Raw genomic sequence first — 20,914 nt, forward strand, 5'->3', positions numbered from 1 at the left:
TAATAAAAAATTTGAAGGTTGGGAGAAAAAGACTACCAAAAAAAAAAAAAAAAGGATGATAACTGTTTCTGAGAAAGACATGATGCAACAGGTTGATGAATTAATATAAAAAAAGCTATACAAATGCCAAAGACAGTGTCCTAAAAATTTAACATTTACTCAGATGTTAAAATACATTTGGCCAAAAATAAATAAATCTTTAAAATTGTCCATTCATATCTTCTCACCATTAGGAAATAACCTTATATATTTGTTTCAATTCCACATATACCTTAAATATCTGACCTTTTATTAGACATACTTGTAGTAAAGATTTTTTCTTCTAATTCTAGTTGAATTTATTTTTTCACATAAAAGCCTTTTGATGTTATGTAATTTATCTATTTTATCTTCTACTATCATCACTATCCCTTGATTAAAAATTCCTGATTTATATAAACTGATCCTAAGTGAAATAAACAAAAACAAATAATATATGCAATGATTAAAACAATGTAAACGGTAAATCTCAAAACTGAATGCTATATAGTATAATTACCACACTTAATCATCTTCCCCCCCAAAAAAAGATAAAGCTAGAGCTTTCTATGCCCTCCCCTCTTTTTTGATTATTTCCCTTTAGATTTCTGATGCTATTATTATTTCATCAAGTTCCATAAAGTAACTCATTGATAATATTTGCTCTAGGACTACTAGTTAGGACTAATTAATTTAAATTAACTTAAATGGTATCACTGTGTTTATTATTATATTTTGATGGCCCAACCAAAATTAATTATCCTTTGAACTATTTGTCTTCCTTTATTTCCATAAAATGTTTTAGTTTGTTGTTATGTAAGTCCTAAGGATGTTTTGATAACTTGGCTAGATACTGTTAGCTATTTTAACTACATTTCTTATTTTAATCACTTTCTGCTAGATTTAGTTAAAAATACACAGAAAGACAGATGGTTTTCATAAATTTATTTTATATCCTACTTTACAGAAGGGAAGCTCTATTGTTCTTTGAATTATACCAAGCTATCTCTAATTTTTCTTTTTTCATTAAAGAGTACACTAAGCAATTTTTCAAGTGTAGTGTTAACAAAAAACAAAACAAAACAAAACAAAGTAAAAATTGCTTCTCCAGCCTTGTTTAGTATGGAATGGGCCATCATAGGTACAATGGCAACTAGAAGATGAGTTGTTTGACCATGGAAATGCATTATATGAAAACATGAAACGGCCCTAAATGTCTGCTGTAGTTTTAATGGTAGCAAAGTAATCTTTTCTATTACAGAGTATTCTAAGAATCACATGGTTTTAATATTATTTATAAATACTAATTTATTTCTTTTACCCCAAATGTGAAATCTCTGTACAGTGACTGAAACAAGAGACTACTGAAGAAGTACACTGCATCCACGCTGAAACTATTTTTATATATGGAATCAGAAGATGGAAAAAAGTTTCTGGGAAATTAAAAAATGGCTCACAAGCTTCATTCAGAGAAGTAAATAAAAGAAATGATGGAATAATTTCATCTTGTATTCAAAAGCAACAACCAACAGCATTTCATATTATATTTGGTCATACCACCTTTTCAAGTACTCATGATGAGCATAAGCAAAGAAATCATCATGAAGATAACTAACTTCAGTATATGCACCAACATCTGTTGGAGACAAGGAAGAAGTAGACTACTTCCATGAGGAACTTAAAAAGACTCTCCAACCCAAGAAAGAATATGCCTTGAAGTCTAGCCACATGAATTAGAAATATATATATATTTTTAAATATGGCACATTCTGGAAGAACAAAAGGTCAAGAATATCAAGGGAATTACCCTTTGATCTCTTTGATACACTTTAACCTAACAATATTTCTACTGGGCTTATATCTCAAAAAGATCATAAAGGAGGAAAAAGGACCCACATGTGCAAAAATATTTGTGGCAGCCCTTTTGTAGTGGCAAGAAACTGGAAACTGCATGGCTGCCCAATAGCTGGAGAATGGCTGAATAAGTTATAATATATGAATGTTATGGATTATTGTTTTATAAGAAACAATCATCAGGATGATTTCAAAGAGACCTGGAGAGACTTATATGAACTGATACTGCATGACATAAGCAGAACTAGGAGATCATTGTATAACAATACATGACAACAATAACATTATATGAAGATCAATTCTGATGGACATGGCTCTTTTCAACAAAGAAATGATTGAGGCCACTTCCAATGATCTTGTGATGAAAAGAGCCATCTACACCCAGAGAGAGGACTGTAGGAATTGAATAAGGATCACAACATAGCTTTTTTGCTGTTGTTTGCTTGTATTTTATTTTCTTTCTTGTTTTTTTTTTCCTTTTTGATCAAATTTGTCATGTGCAGCAAGATAATTGTATAAATATGTATACACATATTGGATTTAACATATATTTTTAACATGTTTAACATAAACTGGATTGCTTGCCATGTAGGGGAGTGGGTGGAGGGAGGTGGGTCAAATTTGGAACAAAAGGTTTTGCAAGGGTCAATGTTGAAAAATTATCCATGCAAATATCTGGAAAATAAAAAACTTTAATAAAATAAAATAAAATATGGCACATCAAAAATTTTTGTAGTACCTCTTTTTGTGATAGCAAAGAATTGGAAAATGAGTAGATGCTCATCAATTGGGGAATGGCTGAACAAATTGTGGTATATGAAGATAATGGAATATTATTGTTATATAAAAAATGATAAACAAACTGATTTTAGAAAGGCCTGGAAAGATTTACATGAACTGATGCTGAGTGAAACAAGCAGAACCAGAATGCACTGTACACAATAACAGCAAGAATGTACGATGATCAACTATGAATGACTTGTTTCTCCTCAATGGTTCAGTGATCCAAAGCAATCAGAAAATGTCATCTGCATCCAGAAAAAGAACTAAGGAGAGAGAATGTAAATCAAAACATGCTATATTCACTTCTTTTCTCTGCTTTTTTTGTTTGTTTGTTTTCTTTATCTCTGCCATGATTTTTCCCTTTTGCTCAGATTTTTATCTCCCAACATGATTCATAAAGGAAAAAAAAAGTGGAGCATGGATGTTATTAACAAAAAAGCTCTCTCCCCAAAAAATTGGCACATTATGAAGAAATAAAATAAAACAAAAGCTTATAAAGACAGATATGCACTGGTAAAGGAAGTTTCCTACAACAATGAAATTAGAAGTCCAAACACCTTTCACTTCAACTGGCATCTCCATTTGTCATTTCTTCTTCGGTCAAACTTGGCAATCTGATGATTGTCACGATTATCATTACTTCTAAGAGATGATTAACAAATGTTAAAATCAATGGCACAATAAAGTGAATGAGTTCAGAAATGCATGAGAAAGAAAACACTTTTATCACCTTTCCAAGGAAGGTAGCATGGACAAAAAACAAATTGGCAAAAATCTTATTCTAATAAATCAAGTTAATTTATCTTAAGCATTAATAGATAAAGATGGAAAGATAACAGATATCAAAGGAACAGATATGCCAGCATTTCTACAATTTGCTCTCATAATCAAAAATAAATTAATGCTTGAAAGTGATACTATTTTAAAAGCACTCAAACCTCTCCATAAAAGATCACAGATTTAGAACTGGAAAGCAATTCGAAGACCTCTGGTTTAAATCCCTTATTTTACAGAGAAGGAAAGTAAAATTCAGAGAGCTCAAGACTCAAACCAATATTTAAAGAGTTAAGCTTTAGACTCAAGTCCTGTAACAAGTACAGTACTCCAAGTTTGAATATGAGCTTTTCCCATTGCACAATCTCTCCCACATCTCAAAAAAAGGAAATGATTATAAAAGAACAGATCACAAACAGCTTTATTCCTCTAAATAGCAATCCCAAAAGCCATTTGCAACCACCAACCTATATACTCACATTTTCATCTCTATGAAATCTTTATTATAATGACCTATAAACATATTGAGGATATTTAAATTTTTAAAAATTTTATCTTTTTTTAATCAACAAAAATTTTCCTTCTCTCTCTCTCACCCCTGCACTCAAAAAGAAATACAAAACTATTGTATTAAACATATATAGTCAAGCAAAACAAATGACAGCACTGGCCTCCTCTCCAAAAATACCTTGTACTACTGGTTTCCTCAATGAGATCCACAGCCCCTGAAAAGAGATCAACTTAATAATCCTTTGTAGAAAAAATAAAATGGATAAAGAAAGCATATTACCTTAATTATGACACACAACTGGACTGACAGTCAACTGTGTTAGTCATAAATACACATGTTGAATAGGCACTCAGACAACGATCTGGGTCTATATTTAAAAAGGACATAGGAAACCAGTAAGATTGCAAACACATACTGTTTTCAATTACAAATGACTCCCTAAAACAAAAGCCCAATCTTTTCAACATAACATTCTTCTAATGATGCTATATTGTTTCAAATTAGGATACATACCACAATCATCAAAGAATCAAAACTGTGAAAGATTTAAAAAGATCCATGCAGAGACAGATGGTGGCTACAAATAAGTTGTAATGTATTTACCAGAAAACAATTTCTGCACAAGAAGTGGCAGAAAATAGATAATTAAAGATACCTATAACTGAAAAAAGTAGTAAACTATTATAGCAATCACAAGAAATAATGTTAGGACATACACTTAGGAGAACATACTGAAGAGCTTAAGTATTGTAATGGTATCTAAATCCATTAAAAGAGAGCTAGACGGAAGGACTCTAGAATAGAGTAAAACATTTACAGAGGTTCTACAGACTGGACTAAAATGACAACAGCATATTAACATAGAGAAGTTGTGTAATTTTCTTCAATGGAGCGAGTATTCTCATCATTATAATTACATAGCTATCAAAGTTCTGAAATATCAATAAAATTCATAAAAATCTCTTTAATGTAAATAATTACAAACACTCAAGAAAATTCATCATTATCCATAGATATAGCGTAAGAGTCAAGAGGTCCCAAGATACTGTTCTGGATATTATGTCCCTTATAAAACAGAACTGTAATAAAGCAATCAGTACAGCCAGACGAAATAATAAATGTGCATTAAGTAATTTGACACTTTGTATGTGGAACTGATAATATTTTAATTCAAAGGGATATGCCTCTAAAGATAAATTATATTTAATATGAACTGATCAGACTATACCCCTGCACAAACTCCTATTAATTACAAAATGTTGTCACAAAATATTGCACACCTAAATAATTTCTGTAAAAAAACTATCAAAAAAGCTTTAGATTATATATACCTTACATTATATACAGCTAATAAGCTAGACTTACTAAACCCTAAGAAAGTATAGTAGTCAATATAAACAACACTGGTTCACTCTCATTTTCAAAAACAGGTCTTAATTTAACTCTGAAATTATATTGGTGAACTAGATACTCAAATTATTTCCTTATTATTACTATTACTGAATAAAGATGGAACTTTAATTCTCAGAGGGTCATTTAGAGACAGATCAAGACTAGATTTTTTAAATTTAGATGGTCCTATGTGTATAAAATTCTTATATATTTTGAGAAATGTCTACTACATTAATCCAAAATGTCTGCATTTTAATTATTAAACATTCTTTTGAAGTGACTAACTAAAAGCACCTACCATTTAAAGTTCTAATTGTTAATATTTACTTCTACCTATATACCCTTTTCTATGATATATCTTTTAGGCTAGTTTTGCTTCAGTTGGGCAAATCTATGAAATGAAAGCAGAAGGTGATAAGAATCTAGGTTGAGAAGTCCACTTAAATTCTGCCTTCTATCCAGTCAAGTAAAAGATAGTACTCAACAAAACTAAGAAATCAAAAGAAATGATTCTCTAGACTGTCTACAGACAATTCAAGAAACTCAATGGAGGTAAAAAGAAAGTAATTCATTTATCTAGAAAGCAAGATCATGTAAAATATAAAGCTTCCAGAAGCCTACAGAAATCCAAGTTCCTAACAGAACAAACATGACCAAAAAATGATATAAGGTGTGATTGGAGTAGAATGCAAGAAGGAAAATAGCAACGTAAAGAGCTACAATCTGAGCTAAGGTTCTTTTCCTCACATATTAAACATGAAATTAAAATTTACAAAAAAAAAAAAAAAGATTAAATCAAGGATTTAAATATTTTAACACTATAAGACAACTGACTGGCTATCCATCTACAATTTATTATACAAAGAAGAGTTTGTGATTAAGTACCTAATTACAGAAAAAATTAAATCCAAGCTTATAACAAATTACTTTTAATTTTTATTGATTTCATTGTTCTTTAACAAAATTATTTTTAGAACTAACTTTGACTTTTCCAAACATGAATTAACCTTAAAATCCTCACCAAATCTGAGGTGTTAATGCCATTCCTTGAAAAAGGAAAAGATTTCCAATATGGGAAAATGCTGTCATTTGGACCACAAATTATTAAGTACTTGGGATATAAAATGATTCTTTTCAATCACTAAAAAATCCTCACTGCAAATGACCAGCAAATATGGACTGGTATGTAACCAGCCTTCTGAAGAGGCAGCACTAAGTATACAGAATAGGATTCTAAATCTGTCCCTGACACAATACAACCACATATCTATAGATTCAAGATATTGACAAGTCAGTGTGAATGCTGGGATTTCCAAATGCCAGTCTCTTTTAGACTTAAGTACTAACAACTATTTTGAAACAAACACCCATTTTTGTGGATATCAAAAATGCAAACACTGTACAAGAACAACACATAGCACATGGCTGAAATAATTTATGGAACTGTAAGAAAAGTCACTTCACCCAACAAGCCCCTTTTTGGCGTCTTATGATTGTTGTGATGATAAAGAAAAAGTTTAATTCTGAACTCAAGTTTATCAAATTAAATAGAAGAGACCACCAAATCAAAAAATGCTATTTGAATTTTTACAGTAGGACAAAGTGGCAAATAAGCTTTTGCAATGCACAGGAGTTTTTGCCACTATAATCCATGATTCAAACTCTAGTGGGATCTTTATAATCAATCAACGAACACATATTTACTAAATACCTACTCTATGCCAACCATGTAGTGGGTGCTGGAGGTACAAACTAAAAAACAAAAGCGTCTCTTCTCTTAAGGAATTTATATTCTACTCTGGTAGAGAAGTTATACATACATAAACAAATATAAAATCAATTTTTTTAAAGTTATCCTTAGCAAGTGACTACAAAAAGTCAACTGCACAACAAAGAACATGTCAGTTTATTGAGGAATTCTGATTAGTTAGACGTCCTTCTGATTAGTTAGACCTCCTTTCAACCAATTAGTTATAATCAACTAATGAATGCTACTTTCTTTTCTAATATGGGAAGGCATTTATTCTCCCCATATTTTATCACTACCTCTAATCTCTCAACTTCTTTACAAAAAAATACAATGAAAAACTGTCCATAAGTTTTCATTTGATGCCTCACTTTTTCTCATCTATAAAAAAACTAGGCTAGATAGTCCATAAAGTCTCTTATAGATTCAAATCTATAATCTTAAGATTCTAAGATGACACCACTCTTAAAGAAGGCCTGCCCCTAAGTGTACCAGCTCAAAAATAAAGTGGTTAAGGCAAAACTGGACACATATCTAAGTCCCTACCAGCCACCACCCGGACTATGGAAAGAATGACCCTCTCTAGGAGGGGCAACATTTCCTCAATTATGGGAATTCCTCCAAAACATTCTCTCATCTGAGTATCAGAAGTAAATCAACTGCAAAGTGTTACAGAGCTCCTCCCACCCAGTTCCTTTCACCACTATTCTTCCTGTTCTCATTAGCAACCATTTTTAAAATTGCCAATCCAAAACTAATATTTTTGCAGAAAATGAAGTTGTTTCTTATTATGTCTTAATAGTATATATCAGTGTTATTTTTCAATCTGTATGCTGCAAAAATTAGGTGCATAACAAAAATGGGTCAAAATTTTCTGGATTTCCTTATTCCCTTACATCAATTTTTAGCCAGAGTGGGGTGGGTAGTAATAACTAACCATGGATGACTGATATTTGTCAAATGGTGATTAGATGTAATTAGACATGGCAGAACTAGTGTCAGGATGAGGCTCCAGAGTGAAATTTGAAAAAGGCTGGATTTGGAATCAGAGGATTTTCAGTAGAATAATGGCTCTTACAAATAATACCTGTATTTTCTCAGAAATTATTCATCTCTTCAGAGGTTAGCATAGTGTTTAACGATTAGAAAGTACTTAATAAATGCTTGTTGACTTACCTTGCCTTTCAACTCTAATTCTATGACTCTACAAACTTCTGAATGGGAAGGAAAATCAAACAGGCTTGCTAATATAAGCTAGAATGGAAAAAATCAAAAACCATAGGGCTTGATGGAGAAGTATCAGACTAAGCTAAAATTTGAATCTGGTTTACCACTTACTGGAGGTACCAATCATGCAGGCAGTTTCATGATAAAATGAATTTGTCCATTGCTACAAAATTAGATACAAGAAGTCAGATTCTATAACTTCTTATCTCACTCAAAGTGCCAGTTCATATTCCCTTTATTAAAAATAAATATATATATTTTAAAACTTTAGAAACATATTTATATAAGTAGATATTTTTCTAATAACAAAAATTTTTCGTGAGGCCGCTAACACTCAACTTTCCCTTTTTAAAGAAGTTATTTGTCTGCACTAACCTCCTGACAGAAGTAATAAATATGAAGAACAAAACACATTTTTGGACATAACAAATATGGGAAAGTATTTTGCTTGACTATATTTATTTGTTACATGGGTTTGATCTGATTTAGTTTTCTAAGGAAGGGAAAAAAAATAATAAAAAATAAGTTGTTTGCTATGAATTCTGAACACTTCCCCAAACAACAAGGAAGGTTAATACCACATATTAAAATCTCTGCCTTATATTTTTCTACTTAAAAATAAGAACATCATTATCAGACTTTCAATTATCACAACAATGAAATGTCTACTAACCTACCATATTTATTAATCGGAAAAGAAAAATCTCTAACAAATTTAACATCCCTTGAATTTACATCCCATCTAATCACAACCCTTTGATTTAACAGAAGAAACTAAGAAGCAAAGACTGGTTAAGTGTCTTAACAAACAAAAAATAATCCCTCACTCCTTAAAAATATTTCTTGCTAGTATAAAATAATTACCTACAAAATCTTAGTTGTCAAATCTAATGGCTTTTTAAAAATCCTCATCCTTCTTGAATTCTGTGTAGCCACTGACAATGCTGATCACACTGTTCTCCTTGTTATTCTCTTCGCTCTAGATTTTGATGATATTGTTCTCTCCGGGTTCTCCTCCCACCTGTCAAACAACTCCTCAGTCTCCTTTGTTAGATCTTCCACAGGACTTTGTCTTGGATCCTCTTCCCTTCTCCCTAAATACTATTTTACTTGGTGGTCTCATCAGCTACATGAACTAAATTATCATCTCTATGCAGATACTTCTCTGTTCGTCCAGTCCAAACTTCTTTCCCAACTTGCAGCTTCTGTCTACTGAATATCTTCAAGCTAGATGTGTAAACATTTTCATCTCTATATGTTTAAAACTGAATACATTATCTTTCCCTTTCCTTATTAATGTTGAAGATATCATCACATTCCCACTCACCCATCCTTACATATTTAACTACTCTCTTTCTGTCTCTCACTCCAATAGCCAATCATATGTCAAGTTCTACCACTTATTATCTCTCATATACTTTCCATTCTCTCCTGTGACATATAACAAGTCTGATATTGTTTCTGAGTACTTAATCATTTTATTAATTATGTTTGCAGATGATTAATAAAAAGGGTCAGTGGCACTTTAGAATGCCCAAGATCCCTCATGGAAACCATTTAATGGTTCTATATTCTTTGAAGAGAAGGTGTTCCTAAGGATAACAATGAAAACTGATTCCTTAACAATTGAAAGAATATTATTATGAGATGGGACCCATATTAATGAGGGGCTGAAAGACATGACTGAGATGACTCTTTTTTTTTTTTTTTTTTTTTTTTTTTAAATGAAGGCAACTGGAGTTAAGTGACTTGCCCAGGGCCACATGGATAAGTTTTAAGTGTCTGAGACTGGATTTGAACTTAGGTCCTCCTGACTTCAGAGCCAGTGCTCTAACCACTGTGCCATCTAGTTGCTCCCTTATATTATTCTTGCTCCCAGACCAAACCCAGCCTCAATCCTAACCTGACTGAATAGAACACAATGAGCCCAAATTCACTTTAGATTAAAGTCTTTTTTAATTTTTCTATTTGAGTGAGTCTCCCACCCAGGAAATGTATCCGAGATTTGGGCAATCTCATCCATCAACATTGTCTTTCAGAGAATAAACAATCTACAGGCTTCTGAAAAAAAAAAATTCTGGTTCTAATTCAATAATTAATTACTAATATAAGAGGAATGACCATTTTTCTCATGCACCCTGAGTGCAGGTCCTCATCACTTCACAATAAGACTACAATAATCTTATAACTATTCTTCCTGCCTCAACTCTCTCCCCACGCCGATCTGTTTTTCATTCATGTTAAACTGATCTAAAGAGCAAGTCTGACCATGTCACATACTCCCATCATTCAAAAAAGTCCAATTTTGAATCTCTATTACTTTCAGGATCAAATATAAAAACCTATATGCCTTTTAAAGTGCTTTATATCCTTACTTTGTTTTCTGGTTTTTAAAAAAAAGGCTAAAACAGAAATGTTTTGCATAATTTCAAATGTATAACTGATATTTCTTACCTTTACAGTAGGAGAAGAGAAAATATGGAACTAAAAGTTTTTTTTAAAGAATGTTAAAGTTCTTTATAATCTTGCCCCTTCTTACCTTTCTCGTCTTTTTGTACCTTACTCTCCCCTCTATGTTCTCTGTCTTTCCTGCTGTTTTTAGAAAAAGGTACTTCATCTCTTACTTCAGATATTTTCATTGGCTGTCCCTCATATCTGGAAATCTCTCTCTCTCCTTGTCTCCATCTCCTAGCTTCCCTGGCTGACTAAAGTCCCACCTTATACAAGAAATCTTTTCCAGTCCTCCTTAATTTTGGTGCCTTCTCTCTCAGATTTAAACCCTTGTTTAAACATATTAGTTTGCTTGCTGTCTCCCATATTTGCCTAGGAGCAATCTGAAAGCCAAAGACTGATTTTGAGAAGAAAGGTTTTGCCTTTATATGCATCCCTAGTGCTCAGCACAGTAGCTGGCACATAGTAAGAGTTTAATAAATACTTGATTGACTAACAACAGACTATGCCAAGGTCTCTACTACCACTTGTTCTCATTTAAGACATTATTATACTTTTAGGGGCAACTGAGTGATTCAATACATAGAGTATTGTTCCTGAAGTCAGGAGGAACTGAGTTCAAATCTGATTTCAGACATTAGCTTGTGTAACCCTGGGCAAGTCTTAAGTCTGACTTCCTCCCAAAACACACACACACACACACACACACACACACACACACACACACACACACACACACTCTCTCTCTCTCTCTCTCTCTCTCAAAGAAATGAGGTTTTTTCATTTAATTCAGTAGGCAAAATCTATGCAAGCTCTTTGAATTCTTAAATAAAGTTCTCCTTATTCCCCATCCTATCCATTTACAGAGCACAAACCTTTTCCAATTTACATTTCAGTGGTGAAAGAATACAGACATAAGATCTTTTATTGCTTTTCACTTCCATATAAGTTAAATGCAGATTGCTCCTTGCCCCTCATTTTTAATTTTATTTCAGATATCATTTGCTTAAAACTTACTTCCAGTTCCTTAATTTTTTCTTCTGCTATTTTCTGTTTCTCTAAAAGCTGGTTGTGAATTACCTCCTTGGACTGAAGAATAAACCTAGAAAACAAAAGTTGAAAATTAAGCAAGAAAGTTTTGTTCACCACAAATCATTAACTATTATCCACAAATAAAATTCATTAAAGGAAAGGAAGTTTAACTAGTGAAACCAAAGGAAATAGTTTGTGTGCTATTATGTCTCAGAGGAAAGTAATTCAGTCTTCTTGGTGAAAAAAGAATTATGTTACAAGTTTAAAGAAAGAGGAAAACAACCCACCTCCCAAAAAAAGCTATCAAAAAGTAATAGTTTAGACATCTTTAATCTACATTTAGTATTTTATTGTAGCTCACTAATTACTTTTATCCAGCTATATTTAAAGCAATATCTATAAGTTGCTGTTCACCCTCACCCATTTTTCTAACAACAGTAATCCTTGACCTTTTAAAGTCATACAATCAAGTACTGTGTAAGGATCAATGCATTTAGTGTATATATGAATTCCTCACACAAAAGACAGTGTATAAGTTCTATTATTTTTAAAAGGCCAAAAATACAAACAAGGAAAATACATTTTTTTCCTCTTTATATTCAGATTCAGTGTTAGAAAAAAAGATGGGAAAAAATTTAAATGCAAATTATCTGTTTCACTTTCTTTATATTCTACCATTGACTTAACAATTCTGGGGATAGGAGGATAAAAAAGAAAGAAAATATGAATTAAAGTTCTTGTTATATAACTTACTAGGTACAGGCCCCTTATTATCTCTCTTAACCTCAAGCTTTTTTATCTGTAAAATGGAAAAAATAATAGCTGGACTACAAAAAAACAAGAGATGGGAAAAAATCTATGTATAGAAGGATTATGAAAAGACAGGCAATGCTGGTAAAATCATGAATTGTTCCAACCCTTCTGGAAAGAAATTTAGAATTATATTGAGGAAGTGAGTAAAATATACACACCACCCTTTGATCCACAGAATTCACTGCTAGGCTTAAACCACAAGAATAAAAAAAATCCATATGCACCAACATAAAATATAATTTTAGCAACAAGTTTGTAGCAGCAAAGAGTTGGAAACAAAGTACTTCTGCCCTGATTTTTTAATAGCTAAGCAAACCAGGGCATATGAATGTAATAGAATATTACTGTGCTATAATGTAACAGAGTATTACTAAGCTAACATGTATACAGAGTTTTAAAATTTGCAAAGTGCTTTTACATGGATTATGTTATCTGATCATAACCATTCTTTTTACAGATGCGTCGACTAAGGCTTACAGGGTAATGACTTGCCCAGGTTCACAAAGTAGTATGTGTCTAAGACTGGATTTGAACACTGAATCCAACAATTTATAAACTAGAGACTCAGCTATGATGAAAGAAAGGATTAATGGTAAAATATTTACTACAACAGTCACCTTTATGGAGTAAAAAATTTTTAAATAAAATGGATGCCCACTGTTTGGGGAATGGATACAGAAATGAAATGGAAATTATTGTACTTTAAGATATGAGGACTATAATGAACATAGAGAAGCACAAGAGGAAATGTAAATTGATCAAAGTGAAGTAGAACCAGGAAAACAATATACATAAAATTTATAACAATATAAAAGGAAAGAACAAAAACAAAACAAAAGAAACTGAATACTGGGAAATTATAATAACCAAACTTGGCCCAAAAGAGCTATGAGAAAGCACTCCACCCCCCAACTTCTTTGAAAAAGGGAATCATAGGTATGAACACTGCATATACAACCATTTCATTAATACTTTGATAAACTTAATTGAAAATTTTTCCCCTTTTTATTCTTTGTTTCAAGTGATACTCTCAGGGAAAAGGGGAAAGAGGAAAAGGATACAATGAAAAATATGTGATATAAAGACAAAAAATATCAATAAAATAAAAATTTTAAATAATATATAGATTACTTTTCTTGGCAGGGTTGCTCTAAGGAAAGTGCTTCTTTGCAAATGAAAAGTGTCAAAGAAAAATGAGTTACCACCATTTTAATTTATGCTCTCAAAAAGATTATGTATTTTCATTTCATAGAAATATACATATTTTTTAAGTGGAAAAACCTAAAAATAACCATTCATACACTTTACATACACAAGATTTTATATACATACATATATATATATATATATATATATATATATATATATATATATATATATATATATATATATATCAAGTGAAATCAGTACAAATCAAGGGCCAATTATTTTTTGAAAATGCCCAGGATACAGTATCTTCTCTTCCAGCTCCTTCTCCCTCCACTCACCATACACACAGACTGCCAGAAGACAATCCCATGGTACTATCCTGGGACCTGATAAATTTCTTTTTAACCTGAGTGTTTGAAGCTTGTACCTTAGGTAAAGAAATCAGTTATTATGATTGATGATGCTATTTTTAATTATATGAAAATTCTGATCCTTTTTTAAAAAAATCTTACTCATCTATGGGCCTAAATGACTTCTTATATTCATACAGAATAAAAATTTTACGTGAGATATTTTGCCTTGATAACCATATCTAACAATTCTCATTTAATCCCAAGAACACTTGCTCTGTGATTTTAAGGCTAAAACTGACAATATAAGTAAGTTCTACACTTCAGTTTGTTAAGAGGATAAAGAGAGCTGTTTGGAATGCTACTTGATCAGACACCTTGTGAAATACAGAAAAACAACAGGTCACACAGCTGCCAATTAAATCCATGACACAAAATTCTTAGACTGACAAAAACAAGATTACATCCAAAAGTCCCTTAAGCCAGACATGCTTTCACAGTAAAATGTTCATTTTTCAAAATGCCCTTGATTGTTGGCCTATGAAGAAGATTTGAATAATAGGTCACCAATGCATCATCTTTATTAGTGTCTGGGAAACTTTCAAAGCTAAGATTAGCGGTCAAGTCATTATTTATGTAGCCTTTAAAAAGAAAGGATCTGAGTAGATATTAAATTCCTTGAGTAGAAAATAAAGTTACTAGAAAGCAAGCACATTCAGCAAGCAAAACATACTTTCCACATTTCCATGCCTTTCAAGTGCCTGTGTTCTTCTGTATCATCCTCAAAGGTCAGACAGAATTCACCAAAGCTAGAAATAAATATATTTAACAGACTCCTAAAAGCTTGTCTCAATGAATACTGACTCAAAACAAAAGGAAAGAAAAAAAAATCTATCACAATAGCTAGATGATGTCAAGCTTAATTATCAAGTTGAAAGTAGCAAAGAGAACTGATGCCTAAAGAACGAGATTATAAATAAATTAGAGGAACATAGGATAGTTTATCTCTCAGACTTGTGGAGGAGAAAGAAATTTGTGACCAAAGATGAACTAGAGACCATTACTGATCACAAAATGGAAAATTTTGATTATATCAAATTAAAAAGCCTTTGTACAAACAGAACGAATGCAAACAAGATTAGTAGGGAAGCAACAAACTGGGAAAACATCTTTACAATTAAAGGTTCTGATAAAGGCCTCATTTCCAAAATATATAGAGAACTGACTCAAATTTATAAAAAATCAAGCCATTCTCCAATTGATAAATGGTCAAAGGATATGAACAGACAATTTTCAGATGATGAAATTGAAACTATTACCACTCACATGAAAGAGTGTTCCAAATCACTATTGATTAGAGAAATGCAAATTAAGACAACTCTGAGATATCACTACACACCTGTCAGATTGGCTAAGATGACAGGAAAAAATAATGATGAATGTTGGAGGGGATGCGGGAAAACGGGGACACTGATGCATTGTTGGTGGAGTTGTGAACGAATCCAACCATTCTGGAGAGCAATCTGGAATTATGCCCAAAAAGTTATCAAAATGTGCATACCCTTTGATCCAGCAGTGTTTCTATTGGGCTTATACCCCAAAGAGATACTAAAAAAGGGAAAGGGACCTGTATGTGCCAAAATGTTTGTAGCAGCCCTGTTTGTAGTGGCTAGAAACTGGAAAATGAATGGATGCCCATCAATTGGAGAATGGCTGGGTAAATTGTGGTATATGAATGTTATGGAATATTATTGCTCTGTAAGGAATGACCAGCAGGATGAATACAGAGAGGCTTGGAGAGACTTACATGGACTGATGCTAAGTGAGATGAGCAGAACCAGGAGATCATTATACACTTCGACAACGATATTGTATGAGGATGTATTCTGATGGAAGTGGATTTCTATGACAAAGAGACCTAACTGAGTTTCAATGGATAAATGATGGACAGAAACAGCTACACCCAAAGAAGGAACACTGGGAAACGAATGTGAACTATTTGCATTTTTGATTTTCTTCCCGAGTTATTTTTACCTTCTGAATCCAATTCTCCCTGTGCAACAGGAAAACTGTTCGGTTCTACAAATATGTATTGTATCTAGGATATACTGCAACATATTTAACATATATAGGACTGCTTGCCATCTTGGGGGGGGGGGTGGAGGAGGGAGGGGAAAAAACGAAACATAAGCGAGTGCAAGGGATAATGTTGTAAAAAATTACCCTGGCATGGATTTTGTCAATACAAAGTTATTATTAAATAAAATAAAATTTAAATTTAAAAAAAAAAAAGAGAAAACTGATGCCTGCAAGAAATTTAGGTTTATATGCTGTGAGAAACCACTGTAATGCCAGATATACTTGAACATTTATTTCACAGGATCTGCGATCTTACTAGTATAGCTACTTTATCAAATAACAGAGATCACAATCCAATTATACATTCTTGGCCTATGCCATTCTTACCTATGTTCTCCTATAACTCCTCTACAGTTATCTATGTTCTCCTATAACTCCGCTATAGGAATACATGTTAGAGGTTTTCTTCTGCATCTCTTGTACCAGTGCAGCATATAAACTGTCTATTTGTTATCCTATAATACTATTCCAGGACATCTCACTATAAAAATTGCTAATCTCTTTCAATTACACATCACTTTATTACTTCTGCCACTTTTTGGAAGTATGTTACTGGTGCCTATCTGTGTTCACCATGCATCTTTCTATCACTCATGAGGTCACTCACGAGGTGACCATTTTGTTTCTTCAGAATGTAGTATTATTCCATGATGATTTGTAACCCTATAAGAACCATCACAGGAAGAACTAGTATTAAAAAGATGAGATTTTATTTTAGAGAAGCAAGAGGCCAGCAAAAGTGCTATGTGGTTTTCCTAATGCTTATTCTATTCCTCCTAGTCAATTCTGGGTCCAATTAGTTGTAAACTGCAGAATTTGTCTATCCAAAGCATATGTACTGACAATCCAGCTCAAATGGGCTTTCCATCCAAATGTGTATCATAGCCTGGCCAATATTAATTCATCCTCTTCGTTTTTCCTCTGTGGAAAATCAGGCTGAACACTTGAGTGATTATGGATTTTAGAAGGTGGGATAGCAAGGTGGCACAATGGATAGAGCACTGTCCCTGGATTCAGGAAGATCTGATTTCAAGTCCAGTCTCAGTCTCACACTTACTAGTTGTGCCATTCTGAATACTTGCTTAACTCCATTCACTTCCCCTCTCCAGCCCCCCCCCCAAAAAAAAGAGGCTATGAAATATTTCAGGGCTTGAGAAAAACAATACAATGGTTACATTGTCCTCTACAGGAAATCAATCTTTCTTCCACTCAAACAGTGCACTATATCTTCTATAATAGTGGCAAACATACCTGATAAACATGTATTTCTATTTTTTTGTTTAACTTAATATAAATCAGAATATCAAACAAAGTTCTCTCAAAGTTTTCATCTAACAAGGAATCCTCTAACAAGAAAAACACTATATTGGAGGAGAATCCTGAAGGTTGCACTGTCTTCAATTAAATCAAAGGTTTGTTATAATCAGCAACTGCAAGGAGAGTACAATAAAAGTATTAGTTGTATCTTTTAGTCAAAAATTTAACTACAGAGATGTGAACTGGTTTAGAATGTCATTTACAAAACCAATCCTGTCCTGTCTCAAGTTTTCAGTAAGGATGCCCTTGATATGCATATATTTTTTCATAATACAGAGAAATTCTGTAGGTAAGTAGTTACTGGTATCTTCCCAAATGCTTTTTTTCCCTCTTGTAGCAATACCATATATGTCTTTTTTTTCTATCTTTACATACATTAAACTTTGTACTCAGTATCTTTATATTACATTCAGTATCTTTCCCTCTTTCCTTCTTTTTATGAGAATAAATTCTTCAATGTCCTCAAAATTATGTCATCTTCAGTACAAAGATCCCCTAGGTACCCCTAATCTAGTTTAGTTATTCTTCCTCAAAGAACAACTTATAAGTCAATTAAAATTACAGCTCCCAGGACACATATCCTCCTTTAAAAACATAATCATAAATACAAAAAGCATAAAACACTCCATAAATGCAAAAGTAATATTGAAAAGTTTTTTTTTTGAAAATAAGAACTTTATTCCTCTTTTCTAATAATTATGTGCTATAATTATTAGTACTAACCCATAAACATGCAATTAGGCAGAGTAATTTCAGACTCACGAAAACTAAATCTAAATTCATTACAGGAAGAAATTTTGAGTGATGACACTAAAAATGCTGAAAATTGCCCCAGCTGGATTATTATAGCTTAAAATTCACTATGAGTTAAGAAATCATCAGGCTAAAAATATATCTCATCTTCTGGTATTATAGACATATCATAATTGACGGGCAGATGGATAGACTTTATGAATTATAGTGCTATGAAACATAGCACCTAATAATTTATATAAACCATATCCCTTTTTGTAAGGCAAAAAGTCCCCAACCTTTACATAACAAAGCATTCTATGTCTCAAAATAGATTCATTTACAAATGCCTTAGATCTTTTTTCCAAATTTTATCCACTTTCCACTTTGAGAACATGAGGGGAAAAAGTGGTCATTTATTTTTATCTTTGATAGGACCTGTGATTTCATTGGTACAAGAAATAACTGGTAAAAGAACTTTCTCTAACAATGCAAATCAGTATCTTTTCAGCAACTTATAGTCTTGGACACTTGCCTGGAATGCTGAGGTTAAGTAACTTGTATAGAAGACACATACACAGGCAGTATGTGTCAGAGGCAGAACATGAAGTTGCATGTTCCTAGGGCCAGCTCTCTATACAATATGCCATATCATTTTCATGTCTTTATTTAGTGAATGCAAAGTATATACTTCATTTTCTAAAATGATGCTATTTACTAACTGATTATAACCTATGTATGACTCCTTAAAAACCACAATAGTCATTTGATTTTTATTTCCTCCACTTAGTAAACATAGGCCTGTTTGCTATTCTACCTTTCAGATCTAGAGTCTTTACTCAAAAGAGAAATTCTCCTTTTCACAGCTATCTACCTATCTTCTACTACAGTGTTTTAGTCATCTACAGTTAAACACAATGCATAATCCCTAAAACACTTAAAAAAAAAAAATCTCTGCTGCTCATTACTACACATCAGTTCATCACCTAACAGCTATGTGAGTATCCTGCTGTATTCTACACTAGATATCCACAGATGTTGTATTATGAGCATCTCTTCACTGCTGGCAGGCTGACTGGCTGGAAACAAGGACATCAATATTGACCAGTATAAGCTTATAAAATGTGTTCATGAAACTTCTTAAAAATCCAAATGTAACATCTGTGCCAAAGTCAAGTATCTTAATTTTTTAATTTTAATTTTCAAATTTTATTTAATTTTTCCCATTACATTCAAGACAAAAATTTTTTAAACACTTGTTTTTAAAATTTTTGAGTTCTAGGTTCTCTCCCTTATTCCCACCCACAACTAAGCAATCACTTGTGAAGTTATGCAAAACATTTCCATAAGAGTCAAGTAGTTTAAAAAAAAAAAAAAAGATCTCTCAACCTAATTAAAATAAAAACCCTCATCCCAAAATTGTATTATTACTTTGTACACAGTACATTTCACTTTGCTTGAGTTCATAGAGAATTTTACAGGGTTTTTTTTTAAAAGAGCATCCTGCTTATTATTTCCCATAGAATAATAATATTCCATTACAAACACATACCATAGTTTATTAAATCATTCCACAATTGAAAAGCATCCCATTAATTTCCTTTTTTTAATTCTGAGAATTGCTAAGAATATTTTTTAATATATGTATATGTATATATATATATATATAGGTCATTTTTCTTTTTTTTGCCCCAAATCTTTTTTGGTATTCATGCCAAGCACTAGTGTTGTTAGGTCAAAAGATAGGAATGAATTTATAGCCCCTTGGGCACAGATCATATCTTTTAATCATTGTCAACTGGGGCATGGCTCTTATTTTTTATAAATCTGACTCAGTTCCCTCTGTTTGAGAAATGAGGGCTTATCAGAGAAATTTGCTCAGAAATTCATTTTGCAATTACTATTGGTAACTGTATTTTCCCCCATTTACTCTCTTTCCCCCTTTCACCTTGTCCCTCCTCAAAAGTGTTTTGGTACTGACCACTCCCTTTCCCAACATGCCCTTTCTTTTGTCACCCTCCTCCCTTTCCCATATTCCATTCCCCTCCTATTTTCCTGCAGGGTAAGATAAATTTCTATATCCCTATTGAGTATACATGTTATTTCTTTTCTGGGTCAATTCTGTTGAAAGTAAGGTTTATTCTCTCACTCTCCCCTCCCTTTCTTCCCCTCCACTGTAAAAGCTTTACTTGCATCTTTTGAAAGGCAGATAATTTATACCATTTCACTTCTCCTTTTCCCTGTCAGTACATTCCTCTCACAATTCTTAATTTCAAGTATCTTAACTCTTCTTTTCAAAATATATGCATGGGTAATTTTTCAATATTAACCCTTACAAAAACCTTGTGTTCCAATTTTCTCCCCTTTTCCCATTCCCTTACCTAGCTGGCAAGTAATCCAATATATGTTAAATATGGTAAAAATATGTATTAAATCCAATATATGCATGTATCTGTATCTTAATTCTTTAAGAAGTTATAGACAACCACTGGTTTATAGACTTAATTGGGTCCTGACTTTGATGTATGTTGGTCCTAGACTTTTTTGATTGTTTTCATTATTCCTTTAATAGAAGCGCTTCTATGGACATCGTGTTGTCTAAATAGCATAATTAAAGAACAGTTT

The 20,914-nt window shown here is 32.4% G+C and overlaps 1 protein-coding gene across 1 annotated transcript in view; it reads right to left on the bottom strand.

Annotated features, from left to right (window-relative positions):
• Positions 1-20,914, bottom strand: part of PFDN1 (prefoldin subunit 1) — a 64,408-nt gene that overhangs the window by 30,952 nt on the left and 12,542 nt on the right. The window contains exon 3 of the mRNA XM_051978543.1: positions 11,775-11,859. Coding sequence (XP_051834503.1) covers positions 11,775-11,859 — 85 coding nt within the window. The remainder of the gene's footprint in view (positions 1-11,774; positions 11,860-20,914) is intronic.

The sequence above is a fragment of the Antechinus flavipes genome, chromosome 2, assembly GCF_016432865.1.
Source record: "Antechinus flavipes isolate AdamAnt ecotype Samford, QLD, Australia chromosome 2, AdamAnt_v2, whole genome shotgun sequence".
Taxonomy (NCBI): Eukaryota; Metazoa; Chordata; class Mammalia; order Dasyuromorphia; family Dasyuridae; genus Antechinus; species Antechinus flavipes.